At 36.7% G+C, this 19,710-nt stretch overlaps 1 protein-coding gene across 2 annotated transcripts in view; it reads left to right on the top strand.

Moving 5' to 3' along the window:
* LOC117914992 overlaps window positions 1-19,504 on the top strand; it is a 30,473-nt gene extending 10,969 nt beyond the window's left edge. For both annotated transcript variants that reach the window (XM_034830531.1, XM_034830532.1), the window contains 9 exons: window positions 1,244-1,367; window positions 5,299-5,379; window positions 15,191-15,289; window positions 16,692-16,850; window positions 16,935-16,998; window positions 17,078-17,148; window positions 17,505-17,549; window positions 18,392-18,568; window positions 18,660-19,504. In XM_034830531.1, coding sequence (XP_034686422.1) covers window positions 1,244-1,367; window positions 5,299-5,379; window positions 15,191-15,289; window positions 16,692-16,850; window positions 16,935-16,998; window positions 17,078-17,148; window positions 17,505-17,549; window positions 18,392-18,568; window positions 18,660-19,193 — 1,354 coding nt within the window. In that variant the 3' untranslated portion in view covers window positions 19,194-19,504. The remainder of the gene's footprint in view (window positions 1-1,243; window positions 1,368-5,298; window positions 5,380-15,190; window positions 15,290-16,691; window positions 16,851-16,934; window positions 16,999-17,077; window positions 17,149-17,504; window positions 17,550-18,391; window positions 18,569-18,659) is intronic.
* The last annotated feature ends 206 nt before the right edge of the window (window positions 19,505-19,710 follow it).

Here is a 19,710-nt window from a genome sequence, read left to right on the forward strand (position 1 = left end):
TAAAGTGAATACACTCTTCCCTGTTTATAACTTGTATGCAAGATTTTCTCATTTGAGTTGAGTTTCTTAAGTTTGTATTTTGATTCTATTGGCCTTGGATTGACTTAAAAGGTACAAACTTCCCTGGAAGTCTTAGCCAAAAAAGGAATAAGGGTATTGAGTTTGAGAATATTGGGCTGGAAGCTTTGGATCATCATGAAGTGCATGGGGCATGGAGTCAAAAGTGTTGTGTCCATTTAATAGCTGCCAGAACGTAGAAGGATATGAGAAAGCATCTAGCATTAAGTTTACAACTTTTAGTATTTCAGACTTGATTTGAGAAATCTAGTTCAATTTTGTCTGTAAATTTTTCTCTTTCCTCTTTTAGAAAGTTCCTGCTTTGTTAGTAGATTGGTATGGTCAGGTTCTTTTCATGGGTTTGTTCTTGCCTTAGAAGTTTATTAAATCTATAAATATGGTCCCTATATAACCAACTTTTGAAGAATAATATTTATAGGGTGTTTAGTTGTATGTTGACTAGATTTACAAGTTAGTCTGGGAACCCCTTGCAGTAATCAAGGCAGGAGAATTCTTGCTTGCTCTATTTTTAGCTTCCATTCAAATCTATGGTATGCAGTTTTCCCTATTATATGAGTTTTCTCCACTGTAAAAGCCTACTAAGTCTTAGAACCCAGCTACTTTCAGCCTTCTTGCTATAGAGAGATATATTCATGGTAGATTGGAATATAGAATGTTTAGATGTCTGAAGAAGTGAAGAAAAGAGATATAAGTTATCGCCAGAAGAAAAGGGATAGATGTCATGCCTGGTTAATTGTATATGTGGTCAGAAAATAAACCTTAGTTTACCCTACTGAAGTAGGATGTATTCTTGTGCTCTTTATGTGTTTGGTTTTATGTACTTCATTATTTTGCAGGGCGCCACTTCTACTTGCATATTTATTTTTCACATGTATTCAGTTTTTGAAAAATTCCATCCATAAAACAAGTCAAGCAAGCATGTGCTTCTTAATAAGGAATATTTATAATTTCCTTCTGCTATTGGATATGCCTTTTAAGATTTTATGAAATATTTTTCCCATGTAGATTTTTTCATACTCCATGTTACTCTCTGTAGAACTTCTTAGCCTCTATGCACTAATAATGAATTTCCACTTTGCTGCTGTAGTTGTCTAGGTTGTATTTTATATAATTGATGTGTCTCTGCTAGTTTCTGTGTCATAACATTGTGCATTGTTCCTCACAGCCTCATGTATGGAGCTGAGGATCCTTCAATTGCAGGAATGGTTCTTGACAGTCCCTTCTCTGATTTGGTTGACTTGATGATGGAACTCGTGGATACCTACAAGTTCCGTCTACCCAAATTCACTGTAAGTAGATTCATTCGTGGAAGTTTTTATGTTATCTTACAATTTGAGACAACAAGTTCTTGTTTTCTTTGTATAAAACTCTCTTCTCTTATTTGGTTTTAAGTAAATGTTATAATCTTCTTTTTATCAATCCTCGATGGTTCCTCATGCATTCAGATTACAAATATGTGATTGATTAGGTGTGAGGTACTATTGTTCATTTGGTTCCTCCTTGTTATATATACTCTTTTATTTTACCTGGAAAAAAGAAGAAGTTGTGAGGTACTTTAGTGAAAAGCTCCTAAAACCAGCTGGGTTGGATTTTTTAAATTATAATGGCTTTTCAGGGCGTTTTAAGATATCTAACAATTTAACTTAAAATAATGTATAAGCACTCTAGGTTCACACACAGCCACACTTATAAAAGCAAATATCAGTGATGTTGATGTTCATGACTAATGTTTTGGCAAGCTGGAGACAAAAGTCAAGGGAGGTTTGGCTGAAGGAGGGTGATAAAATCACCAGTTTCTTTCACAAAATGGCAAGTGCACATTGAAGGAGGAATACTTTGGCTAAGGTCAAGATTAATGGGGCTTCGTTAACAAAGGAGGCTAACATTAAGGTAGGGATTGTCGAAGCTTTCTAGATTCTTTTGACAGAGCCAAGGGATTGGCGCCCTAGTATTAGGGACATGAGCTTCAAAGCCCTAAGTATTCAAGATGCAACATTGTTGGAGGAACCTCTTGTAGAGGAAGAGGTGTTCAATGCATTGTCAGCTCTAAATGGGGATAAAGCCCCAGGGCCAGATGGCTTTTCAATGGTGTTCTGGTAGTGTTGTTAGGATTTCATTAAGGAAGATGTGATGAGATTCTTTAGGGAATATCATGAACAGGGTAGATTTGTAAAACGTCTCAATGCTATGTTTTTGGTGTTGGTAGCAAAGAAAGGAGGGGCAAAAAATCTTAAGGATTTCAGACCTATAAGTTTGGTGGTTAGTCTTTACAAGTTATTGGCCAAAGTATTGGTTAATAGGCTTAAAAGGATGGTGAATAAAGTGGTCTCCAATTTTCAGAATGCCTTTGTGGGAGGTAGGCAAATTCTTGATGCTATGCTTATAGCAAATGAAGCAATTAAGACTTTTTACTTGAGGTTTTGGAAAAAATGGGCTTTGGGCAAAGGTGGATTAGCTGCATTAGTTGGTGCATTTTGTGTCCAAGGTTCTCGGTTAATGTGAATGGTACCCCTTTAGGCTTTTAAAGCTCTAGGGGATTAAGGCAGGGGGATCCACTTTCTCCTTATTTGTTTGTGTTTTCCATGGAGGCGCTTAGTTGTCTCCTTAGTAGGGTAAGGGAGGGTGGTTTTTTGATTGGTTTCAAAGTGAATGGTAGAGATGGAGAGAGGTTGGCGGTTACTCATCTGTTTTTTGCTAATGATAACTTGGTGTTTTGTGAGGCCTCTTATGCCCAGATGACTTACTTAAGTTGGTTGCTTATGTGGTTTGAAATCATTTCGGGCTTGAAGATTAATTTAACCAAGAGTGAGCTCATTCCAATTGGGAAGGTGGAGGACTTGGAGAAGTTGGCTCTTGAATTAGGCTACAAAGTGGGGGTGTTCTTGATCACTTGTTTGGGGCTTCCGCTAGGTGCCCCTCATAATTCGTTGGTGGCTTATGATAGAGTGGAAGAAAAGTTTCGTAAAAGACTGGCGTTATGGAAAAGACAATATATTTCCAAAGGGGGAAACTTACGTTGATAAGGAGTAGGTTATCTAGTTTGCTAATCTACTTTATGTCTCTATTCCGAATACCTAGGATTGTATGTTTAAGGGACTTTCTTTGGGGAGGTGGAACCTTAGAAAGTAGGCCTCATTTTAGGGTTATGGGAGCTATTGTTCTCTCTTTTTAGGGTTTGTTAGGTGATGCAGTCCATTGTTAGGTTGGCAAGACACTTTTGTTGGAAGAAAGCAGAAAAAAGTTTGGAGAGTAACACCCTTATGTCTCTTTTGGACAACTTGGAAAAAGAGAAATAGAAGATTTTTTGTGAATGTGGAACTCTCTGTCTAAAGGCTGAAATTCATGTTTTTGTGTAACTTGTTAACATGGACCAAACTGTTTATAGGTGAAAGCTCAATGTCCATGATTGATTTTATTGATTGGTTGGGTTCGTTTTGAGGGGGGGGGGGGGGGGGGGGGGGGTGTAGTTTTTTGTTTTCTCTTACTTTTTTTGGCGCTTTATGACGGTCATTATATACATCATGTGTACTTTGGCCCTTTTTGGCGCTTTTCAAATTATTTCATTTATTGATAAAAAAAAAATGACTAATGTTTTGGGAGGGAGGTCCCCCCTGATTTTTCTACAATATTTCAATCAATCGACAGAGGATTGAGGAAATGGAGATAAGCTAGCCACAATTTTGAGCTATGTTTCCAAAGATCTTCCTACATATATCTACAAATGATAGTGAAGTGAAAAAAATCCTGGACTTGACTTCTATGTTTTAATTATGGAAGAAGAAGATTATTATCAAGGTTTAAAGCAACATTATGTCTGATAGTAATGGCATATGGCTGTTCTAACTGATATAACAGCTATTGCTATTTACCTTTTATATTATTTTATCAGAATATTTGACTATAAAGAAATTCAGTTAAACTAAATCTTATATCTACTCTTCATCATTGTCAATTCTGCTGCTCAAACCATTCTCTGCATTTCTACTTTATCTACAGTGACCATAGGCCATCATGTCCTTACCACACACACATTGTATGCATCCAAACAACATATTTCTCGACTTGTAGTCTATAACAACTTATATTATTCTATATTATGATATAAAAACGAAAAATATGACTGAGCAGTGGAACTTAATGGCCCTGTGGTGTTAGCATTCAACGACATTGTAATAACTATCATTGGGAGGTTTGGTGGGAGGTTCTAGGTTCAAATTCTAATGGGGTAAAAATTCACCTATCAAAAAAAAAAAATCTATCTTCCTGTTGTCAGGGCTCACCCATTGTCCTTGGCAGCCCCTTTCAGATGATCTTCCTGAGTTTGATTGGTGGTCCTTGGGAATCATTAACAACTGGGTAGTGGTGATCTCTTAAAGGGATCCCCCAGGCTCCATTTTATTCATCTTTTTTAAGACTTTAGGGTTTCTATAAGGAAATAGATTTGCGTTGGGAGCTCTCTTGGTGGTTAACAGGAAACTGAGAAGAAGGGAATTCGCAATATCACGATCAGTGGTGGTATTTCTAACTGGAGTGAAGGAGGAGGATGGTTTTTTTTTTTGGGTGCTATCGAACCTTCTTGAAGAAGAATTTGACATTTTAATATCTTCTTTGCTATTATTTATAATAACTTCTTTCTTACCCACCAGAAAAAGAAGACTTTTGACATTTTAAGATCCAGCAGTTGTAGCCATAAAATTTAAGATCTCCTTGGCTTATAACTTTGTGGTTTATTGCACTTTGGCCATTTGATTTTCTTGTTCTTCCACTTTCTTTAGGTTTGTATTTGTAGGAAATCTTTTTCCCTTCCTCATATTATTTTCCTTGTATTAATAAAATTTCATCACATAAATCACCTTACAGGATCAAAACAACCATGGCATTCTTTATCATATACCAACAATATGAATTTTAGCATTAACCTAGATAAAAATGGTCTTTTAATCATGTAAATTCTAAATTTCTGTGATATGTCACTATTCTTTGTTTGACTTTTTGATTGTTTATGACATTGCATCCATTTTTAATGCTTGGTGAAGGAATGGGTTAGTGTTTCACAATGCGTCCTTCTTTATCTTAAATTGTAACCCAAAACTCTTCAGACTGTGTTTATTTATGAATTATTGATGCGATATATATTTGGAGAAATAATTTCACTATGGCATTTAAAGTAATGATCATGGTTGTGCCTATGGTCTTAACATCCTTTGTTTGTGAATTTAGGTGAAATTTGCAATCCAGTACATGCGAAAGGCTATCCAGAAAAAAGCAAAGTTTGACATAACAGATCTGAACACCATCAAGGTTTTATTCTACAATATATTTCTCTTGGGACGTTACATTTGATTGATTGCTTTGGAATGATGAAGCCATGAATTCATGATTTTTTATTTTATTTTAAGTTCTCATAATTATGAGTTCATTTACATAACTGTCATGTTGTCATTCAAAGTAGCTGGTTGAAAATCTTTTTGTTAATTCTCTTTTTCAACTATGTTTTCTGTTGTCCAACCTTATTTAAGACAGCTTGTGACAATCTATGATTTCATTTTGCAGGTGTGAATTTTGTGCAATCAAGTTGATTAAATCAGGAATGTGTTCACTAATTTATACAATACTTTGTCAAGTAAAAATGCTGTAGCCTAATTCAAGTGTTTAAGAACCTGAAAAACCCATGCTTTAATTGAAGACTTTAAACAGGATAGCCATTAATATTGCTTTTTGGGTTTCCAAGCAAATGAATTCTTGGAGTTCTCCTGAAGATCTAATGTAAGACAACATTAGGAAGGTTGTCTACAATCCAATAGGTGGGTTAGGGTTTCAATCTTTGAGAGTCTATGGAGGGGAAGAAGAATAGGAAAAAAAATAAAATTAAATATAGGAAAAGAAAAGATAAAGAAGAAAGATAAGAAACTTCAGGGTCTCACTAAGACCTTCTAAGGGCTCATCTAAAAGAAGAGTAATGGGTCTCACCATTGAAAGTTAGAAGGTATGCAAAAAATTTAATATTATTCATCATCAATCTTTAATCTAATATTACATCAATTAGCCTTATTTATAGACTTTTGGAAACCCTACAAACTGAATAAATTAATGAAAATAGAAACCTAACCCATATAACTAAGTCTTATTTCTTTCCTAAAACTCCTAAATCTTCAAAATAATAGTAAAAAATAGAAAACTTAATTTTCAGAATTGAAACTTCTTGTAATTAGAATTTCTAAAAAAGAAGACTTCTAAATTCTAAAGACTTAAATAGAAATAAAAAAAAAAGAAATTAATTTAAAACATAGAAAGTTTATAAACTTTTTTTTAAGAAAAATTCTAAACCTTGCCAAATTATTCTTTTTTTTTTTTTTTTTTTTTTTGATCAATAAGTATATAATTGTATTGCAAAGAGGCACTAAAATAGCGACCCACAGAATTACACCTTGCCAAATTCTTAGTAAAACTCAAATACTAACTTCTTACTAATTTTAACATTAGAGAATGTAAAAAACTAGAAAATTACCCAAACACCCTTAATAGAGTATTTAGGATTTTTTTATTTTTTTTTCAATTTTGTTTCTTTCTTTTCTTGAGTAGATTTTTGAGATTCATCCTCATCAATTATCTCCAACTTGGAAAAAAACTTGACCTCAAGTTTCAGTGACTTTCCATGTCAATTGAAACCTAAACCAGTGTTTTCCACTATTTTTCTTCATTGTCCCCTATTAATAACCTTTCCACGCTTCATTAGCTCTTCTTATATAATGTGTAGTCAGATTGAATTGCTTTCTACACTTTTCTTGTTGACTATCCAAAACAATCTTGGGCTTTGGAAGTCAAACATTAGCTTCCCTTTAGCTCTTATATCAATTATGAGTGTGGTATTGGCAATTAAAATCTGTGTCATCACTTGCATAAATATGCTTGATGAATTAGTTAATCTAAAGATAATGACTAACCCCTCATATAACCTATCCTTAGGAGTTGGTAAGGAACTCCAGAAGGACTCCAGCTTTCCTAAATAAATCCCTTTCCAAGTAACTCATACTTGTCTCCTCAACTCTGCATGCTTTTTTGTGTTCATTTGATAAGCTGGTGAAGTTGGCCATGATGTACTAGAGACTGGATCAATAGCTTGTTGTATATCATGCAATGGAGGAAGCTCATTGGGCAATTCTTTAGGATACAAGTCTGAAAAAAAAGCAAAGATGTTTTATACTTCTTCAACCAATCACTAAAACAAAGAAAATATTAGTCTTCTTACTTTCCCTCTCAAAGTCACTCATAGTGAGCATTTTTTTTTATTGCTTTTCTTTTGACTTCTTAATTGGTGGAACTTCCTTCATTGAACCGAGAATCTTCTTACACCTGTTGTGTAGAAGAATGTAGCTATTTTGGTAGCCGTCATGTTGAACCCTTTGATAAAAAGGCCATGGTCTTCCAAGCAATATGGGCAATTTTCATCGACAAAATATTACTTGATATGAATAAGGAATGCAACCAAACAACAAGAGTTTACTAGAGTAGATGTATCATTCACCTATCCCACTTGATATGAATTTGGATGCTCTTCTTTTTTTAGATTAAGCTTATGAACAAGTTGTTGTGAAGATATATTTGAACTACTTCCTTCATATATAATTAAAGTGTATGGTCTTCCTTGGCAAGAAAAGTATGGAAGATGTTAGTTTGACACTAATCCTCTTATTCCTTTGCTATTAGGGCAACCGATAGATTTACAAGGTTAGAACCTTTGGTTAACACATCATAATAATCGCCTTTTTCTCCAAGTTGCTCTTCATTGTGTCTCTTAGCTTCCTATGGATGAAATTCAAATTAAGGTTCTAGTTCTTAAATATAATGACATAATGACCATGCTCTCCACACTTGAAATATAATGGAGTTGTACCAACTCTTTTTTCCAGTAACACCCATGGGAGTTTTTTGCTTATTAACCTTTCTCCCTTAATTGCATTTTGAAGATTATTGATTGCTATCTTCACCATTCATATGATGAGGAGTGTTGGAATTTGTTCTACTTAAGGATTTACTTGTTGCTTGATTAAAGAAAGATCCCCCACTTTGTGACCCCAGACATCTAGAAGCCAAAAAATTGAGTGTTGCATCAATTTTAAGTGCTAGTTGATGAGCATCATTTGTGGTGAGTTTGCATAATCACTATCTCAAGTTGGATCTCCATTCGAAGTCTAGCTTTTTAAGTAGCAACTTTGAGTCTCACTTTTATTTACTTGATTTTGAATACTCAACTCATGAAATTCTTCTGTATATTCTTCAATTGATTTATTATTTTATATGAGATTAAAGATCTTAGCGTGTGAGAGCTATTCATAATCAATTAGGAGAAAGCACTCTTTCATCTTCAATTTTATCTCATTCCCTATGCCAATAGATGATTGGTTGGTTCTATAGAGTTGATCTTCGATACCATGTCACCATAAGCTCATTGCGCCTTTTAATTTTGCCTTCATAGAATGAAGCTTGATAGTCTTAGGTTATAGCATACCAAAGTAATCTTCCATAGACATAGGCTGATCAAGAAAAGTAGTAGGATTCAATTTGTCCCTAAAATTCAACAACTTCAATGTGTACCCCTTAGCTAATTTATGAACCTCTTTGTGTTCATGTTACAATGGATGTTTCCTATTGTGCCCCTTAGCTAATTTTCATTATAAAATTACCTTGCTCCTCATGTACTCAATTGGATGATTGGTTATAGTGATGGCTCCCACCATTTTCTTCAATAGATTGTCTTTCTCGACTTCTTTCCAATAGTCTCATTATCTCATTTAGCTTCTTGTTGAGTTTAATAATGGCTTCTTGTTAGGTTTGTTGTATAGTAGAAATTTCCTTCAAACATGTTTAGTTAACATTGTGATTATTAGAAGCACTCCTAGAATTCATGCTTGGGTAAATTGCTTCACTCCTTAATTGTATGCTTCAATTCCAGTCAAGAACTTTCGCTCTAATACCAAAACTGATATAGGACAACCATAAGAAAGTTGTCTACTATCCACTAAGGTGGACTAGGGTTTCAATCTTTTAGGAATTAAGGAGGGGAACAAGAATAAAAATTATAGCAACGAAAAAAAAAGATAGGAAAAGAAAAGATAAAGAAGAAAGATGGGAAACCTTAGAGTCTCACTAAGGTCTTCTAGGAGTCTCACCTAGAAGAAAAATATTAGAGTCTCATCATTGCATGTTGACCTCAATTAGCTTTTTTTACAGGCTTTAGAAAGCCCTAAAAACTTGTTAGATAGTGTACAGTTATTTCAATTATTTACTTTTCCTTATTGTATTGTGGGTCCCACTAGCATGTATATATATACCCAAGTCTATTGTGTATTATTAATAGTTTTTAATAACAAAAATTAGGGATTCTCCCTTTTCTCTCTTTTCACATGGTATCAGAGCCTAGGGAGAAAAAAACCTTTCAGTGACCGTGTTTCATTCCGGTCACCTTCTCCATCTTCTAAAGCTTTCCGGTCAATCGTATCGTTGTCAGAAAACCCTCACCGCCAGCGACTTTCCGGCGAAGTCCTTTTCCGACACCGACCATACCATCAAGTGCGCAAGGAGGAGATCTTCAAGTTTTGTCAAAGCACCGGAGGGAGAATCTCAGTCATGCGCCGGCCACATGGGTTTCTTCTCTGGCGGCCTGAACCTCACGAGCCGAGGCGTGAGGGCGTGTGGAGCACTTTCCCATCAACGCGCTACCACCTCCAGCCTTGCCTGATGCCGTTTAGCCACTCTCTCCGAGCCCTGCAAGTGCATTTTTTTGGGTTTTTTGTTTCCGTCGGCCCTCTAAATAGCCTTTTCGGCGACCTCTGGTGACTTCCTCTCCACCCCGAGCCCTGCACGTGTCTTAGGAAGTGTTCTTCTACTCTTCCAATAGTGCCACATTTGTTTTTCTTTACTATTTGGTCTCTCACAACCGCGGATCCTCAATTTTTCTTCTTTTAGCCGCGATTTGAAGCCGTATTAGGGCTCTCTTCGATCCAAACATATTTCGTTCTCCAGATAAGTAGATATGGCTACTAAAAGTTCCATTTTTTTCCTTTGTTATATCTAGATCTCCTATGATTACTTTGGAGAAATTGGTTGGCAATGAAAATTATTTGTCCTGATCTGCCTCTGTGGAGCTTTGGTTTATGGGTTAAGGTTATGAGGATCACCTTGTTACGTAGGAGGCGGATATCCTTGAGGTTGACAGAGTACAATGGAGGAAGATAGATGCATAGTTATGTAGTGTGTTATGACAATCAGTTGATCTTAAGATTCTGCTTCATCTTCAGGCCTACAAAACATGCTTTAAATTTTGGAATCAGGCAAAAGGGCTATACACGAATGATATCCAACGTCTTTATAAGTTGACTTCTTCTATTGTTAATGTCAAACAACAAGATATGGATTTATCCACGTTGGCCCAAATTGCCTCTCTTAAGGGGGAATTCTTGATCATGATGCCTCTTACTACTGATGTTGGGGATCAACGAACACAGATTGACAAGTTCTTCATGGTTCTTATGCTTATTGGCATCCGTCCAGATCTTGAGACCGTCCGCAATCAGATTCTTGGTAGTTCCTCCGTTCCATCCTTTGATGATGTGTTTGCTCGCCTTCTCCGTATCTCCTCCACTCAGACTTTGCCATCTGATAACACTTCAGATTCTTTTGTATTAGTTTCTCAAACTAACTCTCGAGGAGGACGCAGTGGTAACCGAGGTAGAGGCCAACGTCCTCATTCCACCTATTGCAATAAGAACCACACTCATGATCGGTGTTATCAGTTACATGGGCAGCCTCTCTGCACTGCCCATGTGGCCCAGTCATCTGATCCTCAGCCTCCGAGCTCCTCCACATCTCAGGGTATTTCCCTCACTGACAGTGAGTATGATGACTATCTCCGCTATCAGGCCACCAAGTCAGCTTCTGTTACTTCTGTTGCCCAGACTGGTAATACTTCTGCTTGTCTTACCCACACATCTTCTCTTGGACCTTGGATTCTAGATTCTGACGCTTCTGATCACATATTTGGTAATAAGGATCTTTTCTCTTCTATTACTACTACCTCTGCCTTACCTACTGTTACCTTAGCTAATGGTTCTCAAACTGTGGCTGAAGGCATTGGTTTAGCACATCCTCTCCTTTCTCTACCTCTCACTTCTGTCCTTTATACTCATGAGTGTTCCTTTAATCTTATCTCCATCAGCAAAATCACTCGTACTCTTAACTGCTCTATTACTTTTTCTGATAAATTTGTGACCTTGCAGGACTGGAGTACGGGGAAGACGATTGGCATAGGACGTGAGTCTCAAGGCCTCTATCATCTCACCTCGCCTTCAACTCCCGCAGTTTGCATTTCCACTGATGCTCCCCTCCTCATCCACAGTCGCCTGGGCTACCCTAGTCTATCCAAGTTCTAGAAAATGGTCCCTCATTTTTCATCTTTGTCGTCGCTTGCGTGTGAGTCCTGTCAGCTTGGGAAACATACTCGTGTCTCGTTCCCAAAGCGTTTGAATAATCGGGCAAAGTCTCATTTTGAATTTGTCCACACTGATGTTTGGGGTCCTTGTCGGACTGCGTCTACTTTAGGATTTCAGTATTTTGTCACTTTCATTGATGACTATTCTCAATGTACTTGGTTATTTTTAATGAAAAATCGAGCTGAGTTATTCTCTATTTTCCAGAAATTTTATGCTGAAATCCAAACCCAGTTCAATATTTCTATTCGTGTGTTATGCAGTGACAATGCCAGAGAATATTTTTTTGCACCATTTACTTCATTTATGTCCCAACATGGGATCCTTCATCAATCTTCTTGTGCTCATACTCTTCAACAAAATGGGGTAGCTGAACGTAAGAATCGATATCTTGTTGAGACAGCTCGTACTCTCCTTCTCCATAATAATGTTCCTTTTAGTTTTTGGAGGGACGCTGTTCTTACAGCATGTTATTTGATTAATTGTATGCCCTCATCTATATTACACGATCAGATTCCTCATTCCCTTCTTTTCCCTGACCAACCACTTTATTTCCTTCCTCCTCGTGTTTTTGGTTGTACTTGCTTTGTTCATTTTCTCACTCCTGGACAGGACAAACTTTCTACCAAAGCCACAAAATGCATCTTCTTGGGATACTCCAGACTTCAAAAGGGTTATCGTTGTTATTCCTCTGAGACTCATCGCTACTTTCTCTCCGCTGATGTCACCTTCTTTGAGGACCCACCATTCTTCTCCACCTGAGTCTCTTCCTGTTTCTAAAGTCTTACCCCTTCCCATTATCTCCCCATCTAATGCAGTGCCTTCTCGCCCACTTCAGGTTTATCATCACCGTCATCGTGTCGCTGTTCCTCCTTCTTTGGGCAAAGTACCTGCTGACTCACTTCCTATTCCTTCGGCTTCTCCTGCCCCGGCTCTGCCTCCTTTTGCTGACTTACCCATTGCTCTTCGAAAAGGTAATCGATCTACTCGTAATCCTCATCCCATTTACAATTTTTTGAGTTACCATCGATTATCTTCACCCTATTCTGCATTTGTTTCTGCTATATCTTCTATTTCTTTTCCCAAGAGCACCCCTGAGGCTCTTTCCCATCCAGGCTGGCGACATGCAATGGTAGATGAAATGGTTGCTTTACACTCCAATGGCACTTGGGATCTTGTTGTTTTACCCTCTAGTAAATCTACAGTTAGTTGTCGTTGGGTCTACACAGTTAAGGTTGACCCTGATGGTCGGGTTGATCGCCTTAAGGCCCGCTTAGTTGCTAAAGGCTATACTCAGGTTTATGGTTCTGATTATGGTGACACTTTCTCTCCTGTTGCCAAGATAGCTTCTGTTCGTCTATTGCTCTCCTTGGCTGCTATGCGTTCTTGACCTCTTTATCAGTTAGATATTAAAAATGCTTTCCTTCATGGGAATCTTGCTGAGGAAGTTTACATGGAGCAACCACCTGGTTTTGTTGCTCAGGGGGAGTCTGGTTTAGTGTGCAGGTTACGCCGTTCTCTATATGGCTGGAAACAATCTCCTCGAGCATGGTTTAGCCGTTTGAGTTCTGTTGTTCAGGAGTTTGGCATGTTTTGCTGTACAGCAGACCATTCCGTTTTCTATTATCATAACTCTTTGGGGCAATGTATTTATCTGGTAGTTTATGTGGACGACATCGTCATTACAGGCAATGATCAGAATGGCATTCAGAAACTAAAGCAACACATTTTCACCCACTTTCAGACTAAAGGCTTGGGGAAACTCAAGTATTTCTTAGGGATTGAGATAGCTCAATCCAGTTCCGGTGTGGTTCTTTCCCAAATGAAGTATGCTTTAGACATCTTTGAAGAAACCGGTATGTTAGACTGTAAACAGGTAAACACTCCTATGGATCCAAATGTCAAACTTATACCAGGACAGGGGAAGCCTTTAGGAGATCCTGGGAGATATCGGCGACTTGTAGGTAAACTGAACTACCTCACCATTACTCATCCAGACATTTCTTTTCCTATAAGTGTTGTTAGTCAATTCCTACAGTCACCATGTGATAGCCATTGGGATGTTGTAATCCGCACTCTTCGATATATCAAAAGCACACCAGGCCAAGGTGTGTTGTACGAGAACAGAGGTTATATCCAGGTTGTTGGTTATACAGATGCAGATTGGGCTGGCTCACCCACAGATAGACGTTCCACTTCCGAGTATTGTGTTTTTATTGGAGGTAACCTAATATCCTGGAAGAGTAAGAAACAAGATGTAGTGGCCAGATTTAGTGCTGAAGCCAAGTATCGAGCTATGGCTCTGGCAACATGTGAACTCATATGACTGAAACATCTTATTTGGGAGTTGAGATTTGGAAAGGATGAACAGATGAAGCTCATCTGTGACAACCAAACCGCTTTGCATATTGCATCCAATCTAGTCTTCCATGAAAGGACCAAACACATTGAAGTAACTGTCACTTCATTAGAGAGAAGATCGCATCAGGATGTGTGGCGACTAGTTTTGTCAATTCAAAAGATCAACTAGCAGATATTTTTACTAAATCTCTCAGAGGTCCTAGAATTAAATATATTTGTAACAAGTTTGGTGCATATAACATATATGCTCCAGCTTGAGGAGGAGTGTTAGATAGTATACAGTTATTTCAGTTATTTACTTTTCCTTATTGTATTGTGGGTCCCACTAGCATGTATATATATACCCAAGTCCAATGTGTATTATTAATAGTTTTTAATAACAAAAATTAGGGATTCTCCATTTTCTCTCTTTTCACAAAACTGAATAAAATAATGAAAATAAAAACCTAACTTGTATGGTAACTTATTAGAACTCTTATTTCATTCTTAAAGCTGCTAAATCTTTAGAGTAATGGTAATAGAATTAAAAAAAATATATAAACTTTCTTTTTAGAATTAGAAACTTAATTTATAAAAATATTGTTCAATTAGAGTTTCTAATAATGAAGATTTCTAAATTCTAAAGGCTTAAGTAAAAACTTAAAGAAAATTTAATTAGAAAATAGAGTTTCGAAACTTCTTTTAAAACATAATTCTAAAACTTCCCAAATTCTAAATAAAACTTAGTCCGTTTGGCTGTTCTTTTAGAAAGCATTTCGAGCATAAAAAGTGTTTTTGAAGAATAAGATGTTTGACAAAATTTAGAAAGTATTTTTTAAAAAGTGAAAAGTTGCTATAATGTTTCTTGGAGAAACACTTGATAGGTGATTTTCCCTAAAACACTTCCATTAAAAACACTTTAAATAGAAACACTACCAAACGCACTCTTAAAATACCCAACTACTAACTAATTATGACATGGAGAACCTAAAAACTGAAAATCACCTAAATACCCTTGATCAAGTAATTTAAGATTTAATGTATTTCTTTCCACTCCTTTTTTTAGTAGACTTATAGATTTGTCCTCGTCAAGGTGCTTTTTAGGTTGTCTATCTAATTAGAAATCTTGTAATTCAAGAAGTGTGAATTAATTATAAATTAACTAAAATGGATTTGATACAACTTGTAATTCACCAGGATGTAGCTTTTCTTGTGGTCCTGATTTATGTTTGTTAATTTTACCATTGTCCATGAAAATGGTTCTTATTACTTTATTTTGATCATAGGTAGCAAAGTCTTGCTTTGTTCCAGTTTTACTAGGCCATGCCATTGATGACGACTTTATACTGCCTCATCATGCAGATCGTATATTCGAAGCTTATGTGGTAAGTTTCTTTCCTAGAAGTAGTAAAGTGTCAAATGAATTTATATATTATCATGCAGGCATCAGTTCTCTATATACATTTGCATTCCTTCTAATGCTGTCATGTTTATATTTTGTGAATCGTTGCTGCTACTTTTTCCAATACATGTATTTTACATTGTCCTTTTTATTATTGAATATGTTTCTTTTGTGTGAACCTTTGTTATGCAAAAATTTTTTGTTGGATCTTCCATCTTCTTCTCACAATCAGAAAAGTTGATGATGATGCGTGGTGTGGTGAGGTCACATTGGAAGCTCAATTCTGGGAATTACTCTCTTAGTGACTAAAAAGGGAGAGAGATTCTGGGATTTACTCTTTTAGTGACTAGAAAGGGAGATGGATTCTGGGAGTTACTCTCTTAGTGACTAGAGGGGAGTTTGCTTTAATGGCTAAAGAGTTGATACTGCTTTAATGGCTAAAGGGTTGAAGAGATCCTTTTCTTCTGTTTAATAGGGAGGGCGGGAGAGAGGGAAATCCCATCTTTCTTTGTTTCTTTTGGTTTGATTTAATGGCTTAGGAGTTGATACTGCTTTAATGGCTAAAGAGTTGAAGAGATCCTTTTTTTTTTTTTCTGTTTAATAAACCTTTGGATGCCCTTTATTTTCCAAATCCTATGGATGTGATGCTGGGGAGTTGTTCATGCCTGGGCAAGCAGATTAGGACAGGCTGGTTCAGAGACGGTTGCCTCATTGCTTGATGTGGTGCACCTGGTAGGAGCACAGGAGATTAACATATGAAAATGGATACTGAGGTGTTTTTGTTAGTAAAAAGAGCTGTGTTTCTTTATCTTTGTTTTTATGAACTATGAATTGATGATATAAATGGATTTCCTTCATTTGAACTGTAAGTTTCAATATATTGTTGAATTGAGGTTTTACTTTTTCTTCTTTGTACACTTCCCTTGTACATGGGGTCTTCACGTTCTTTTATTACAATAAGATGCTTTATTGTTCAGATTTCCAGTGGAAAATAAAATGGAAGATTTTAATTTCTATGACAAGACACCTGAACAGCTCCTTATTTTAGAGTCAGAAAAATCAGGGAACCTCACTTAAAAAAAAACAAAATCTAATGCTTAAATATGCAATTAATGTGAGCTGGAGTGGAGTTCCATTGTCTGGGACATGATCTCCCAAGTTCCAGTCTGCAGGTGTTCAGCATGCAGTGTCACAATCAGGTATGAGAAATTATTTTTGTTATATCATGACTAATATAATGATGATTATTAAATAATTTCTAGAAAATGTTTACAAATTGAAAAGGGATAGTTGCATTTGTGGTCAATTATCCGGATTTCTGCACGTCTTGTTTGGTATTGTGTGCATTTTATACCGTGTTATGCTTAAACTGATGATCTTGGCAGGGAGACAAGAATATAATCAAATTTGAGGGAGATCACAACTCTCCACGCCCACAATTCTATTTTGATTCTATAAATATCTTTTTCCACAATGTTTTGCAACCTCCAGAGGATGAGGTGGGAGGAACATTTTTTGACACAATGCACGACTACTTTGGCAAGGTAAATTGAACTCCAATATGCCTGGTTGTTGGTTTTCCAGATTCCTCATCGCAATCCCTAACCATTTGATTGTTCCACCTTCAGGGTAGTTGGACTACTGTGCCTGAAGTAGGACATGCAGACCATGGTTCATCAAGTGCATCTAAAGGCATGCTTCGAGAATTTCGTGTCTCTAGCTTATTAAATGTTCTCCTTTTATTCTCCTATTGACTTGGTTGTAGTTACAGCACCAGCAACAAGCAGCACAGAAGACGTCATTAAACAACTCCGTTCCAAAAGACCCATGAGTCGGATGGAGGTTAGTATTTGGTTACTTCCATTTTTGTTGCTTGAATGTTAAAGTGGTTTAACATGAGAGTTTAGGTTTAGCTACCTTCATTTAAACAAATGATCTTCAAATTTAGGGCATTACAGGGATATTGGTTTTTTGATGGATGTCAAATGTACGTCCATGGGGAATTTCATTATACCAACCCCACAACCCTTCCCCCTGTGCCCCCACCCAACAAACAAACTACTCCTGCTTCATGTCCAAACAGTGGTTTTCCAGTAACCCCAAGGGAAATGGTGGTTTGGAAGTGTCAACTACATTACCTTGAATTTCATATTACATTGTCGGATTCTTCTAATTATTTACTTTGTGAATCTGCACAGGTTCCCTCTGATATTCCATGTAAAGATAAGCAGGCCGAAGCAGAGGTATCTTCCACTTTTTTCAGGCTATCTTCATAGTTTGCACATTTTTGCTCTCTTTTGTTACCTCGTATATATTGCTGGATGTTAGGTCAAAATATATTCACTTGATACCCTAAACCAATAACTTGAAACACTTCTCCAAAAGGTTGAGGAGGCATTATAGTGTCTACCCACCATAAAAATCTGTGAAATGCTTGGATATCAACCCAGGCTACCCACTTTATGAACCACTTTGATGGTTTATGACAAGATGGCTTGGTTGATTTGTTGGTTTTCATCTCTTTGTTTGCTAATATTTGTTTTTTAATTTTTAATTTCAATGGTATTACAATCTATTTATATAGTAAATTGATTCTCTTTAGATCCTTAGGGTTCATGTAGATCTCAGTAACTATGAAGGAAATGGTGAGAGAAGGGAAAAGAAAAAAACGTGGAAAATGGAAGGAAAATAAAATTACAAGTTTGACTCAATTTTTTTTCGCTCTATATATTCGAATAGTTTAGATCAGTGAATTAGTGGGTCTCAAATTTCTTAAGTGTCGGAATATTCACTGACCTGCTTACGTGCCATTGGGAAAAGGATATTGTGATTGAAAAATTACTACAAAAAATGAAATAGAAATAATAAGAGCAAAATGAACAGAAGGATCTTCTTCTTTGTTTTTTGATCTGAAACACAGCATTTTCATTAAAAATGGATTAAAAGTACAAAAGAAGGATGATAAATCTTTTCCACAACTACAAAATTTGATCAAAACTTACATAGAGCAGCCTTCTTCAAAAATACGTTGGCAATGATGTTCTCTTTGCTAATTTTACCCCTTCTGATCTACATTTTGCTGCAGGAAGAAGGAAGCGAAAAAGATGGTTACTCGTCATCTTCTGGAATGATTAGCTTTGAATTATCCAATGGTCATCCCTATGGGCCTCATGTTCCAACAACAATAGACGATGATCAGTATGTAGAGTACCCATTGGATAACTTGGCAGATTTCCCATCCAATGTAGAGGAAGAAGAAAGGGTGTGTCTAAGTCTTGTAGATCCCAAATGACCCTAACCATTTCATGTACTTGTTTCTTTGTATTGATGTTGGTTTTATCAAAATCTTTCAGATGTTCATGGAAGCGGTGATTGAATCATTAAAGGAGTTGGAGATGAGACACCCTCATGCAGAAGATCAACCACCCAATGTTGGCACTGCTTTGCCTGAATCTTCAAAAAAAGACAACCAAGATGCTTCATCCACTGCAGAGCAAAACGGACCTTTAAGGGCAGCACCTGTTCCTGATTCAGGAACCAATTGTCATGTGGATGCTTGTTCCACTACAGAGCAATGTGGATCTTCAAAGTCACAGCCCACTTCAGCAACCACTGATCACAATTTAGCAGTGGACCAGCCATCTCCTGATACCAGTGTGTCATCTGTGGAGCCTGCATTTGACACACCAAAATCCTTCATTGGATCAGAAAGTACACGGACTACTTCTGCCCAAAGTGATGGTTCTATGAGCATCCAGAGCTCATCAGATGCTGATGTGGCTGGAAATACCAAAGCCACGGTGACAGTTGTAAAGAACCCAGCAAGCCATATAATGGATGGTTTGATGCGTAGATGGGATTTCAACTTCTTTCGAAACAGTAGATGAATTATCCCAATTCATTTGTATGTTTAGAAAGTTGGTGGTTAATTGTTTTGTAACAGAAGAAAATATCAAGGATCATATAGTGTTGTAAAATGGTTTGACCAAGAAAGAACCGCTGGAAATGTGATTATGACAGGTGGTTACTTCACATATATGTTGATCAGAAAATTTGGGAAATGTTCTCTGATATCTTCTCAAACATATAGCTTTACCGTGTAGCAGATGACATTAGGATAGATTCTAAATGCTCTTTCAAATCTGTCAACCCCTTTTGTAAACAAATGGTTTGTAAAATGTCCTGCCATTTGGATGCTCTTGGTTTTTGTAATGCTGTGCATGTTCCTTCTCCTCTACAAGCTTCCTTTATAATGCAGCTGGGATCGAATTGGTTTGGCATCAATCCAGAACCGAGTACTACCATTATCAATTATTCCAGCCTGAATGAAATGGGAAGAGATTGAAATGGTTACTCTTTCAATGCTCATATACTAATCTTTGGACATTGGGTTGTTTCATCTCT

The sequence above is a fragment of the Vitis riparia genome, chromosome 5 (assembly GCF_004353265.1).
Source record: "Vitis riparia cultivar Riparia Gloire de Montpellier isolate 1030 chromosome 5, EGFV_Vit.rip_1.0, whole genome shotgun sequence".
In the NCBI taxonomy this organism is placed as follows: Eukaryota; Viridiplantae; Streptophyta; class Magnoliopsida; order Vitales; family Vitaceae; genus Vitis; species Vitis riparia.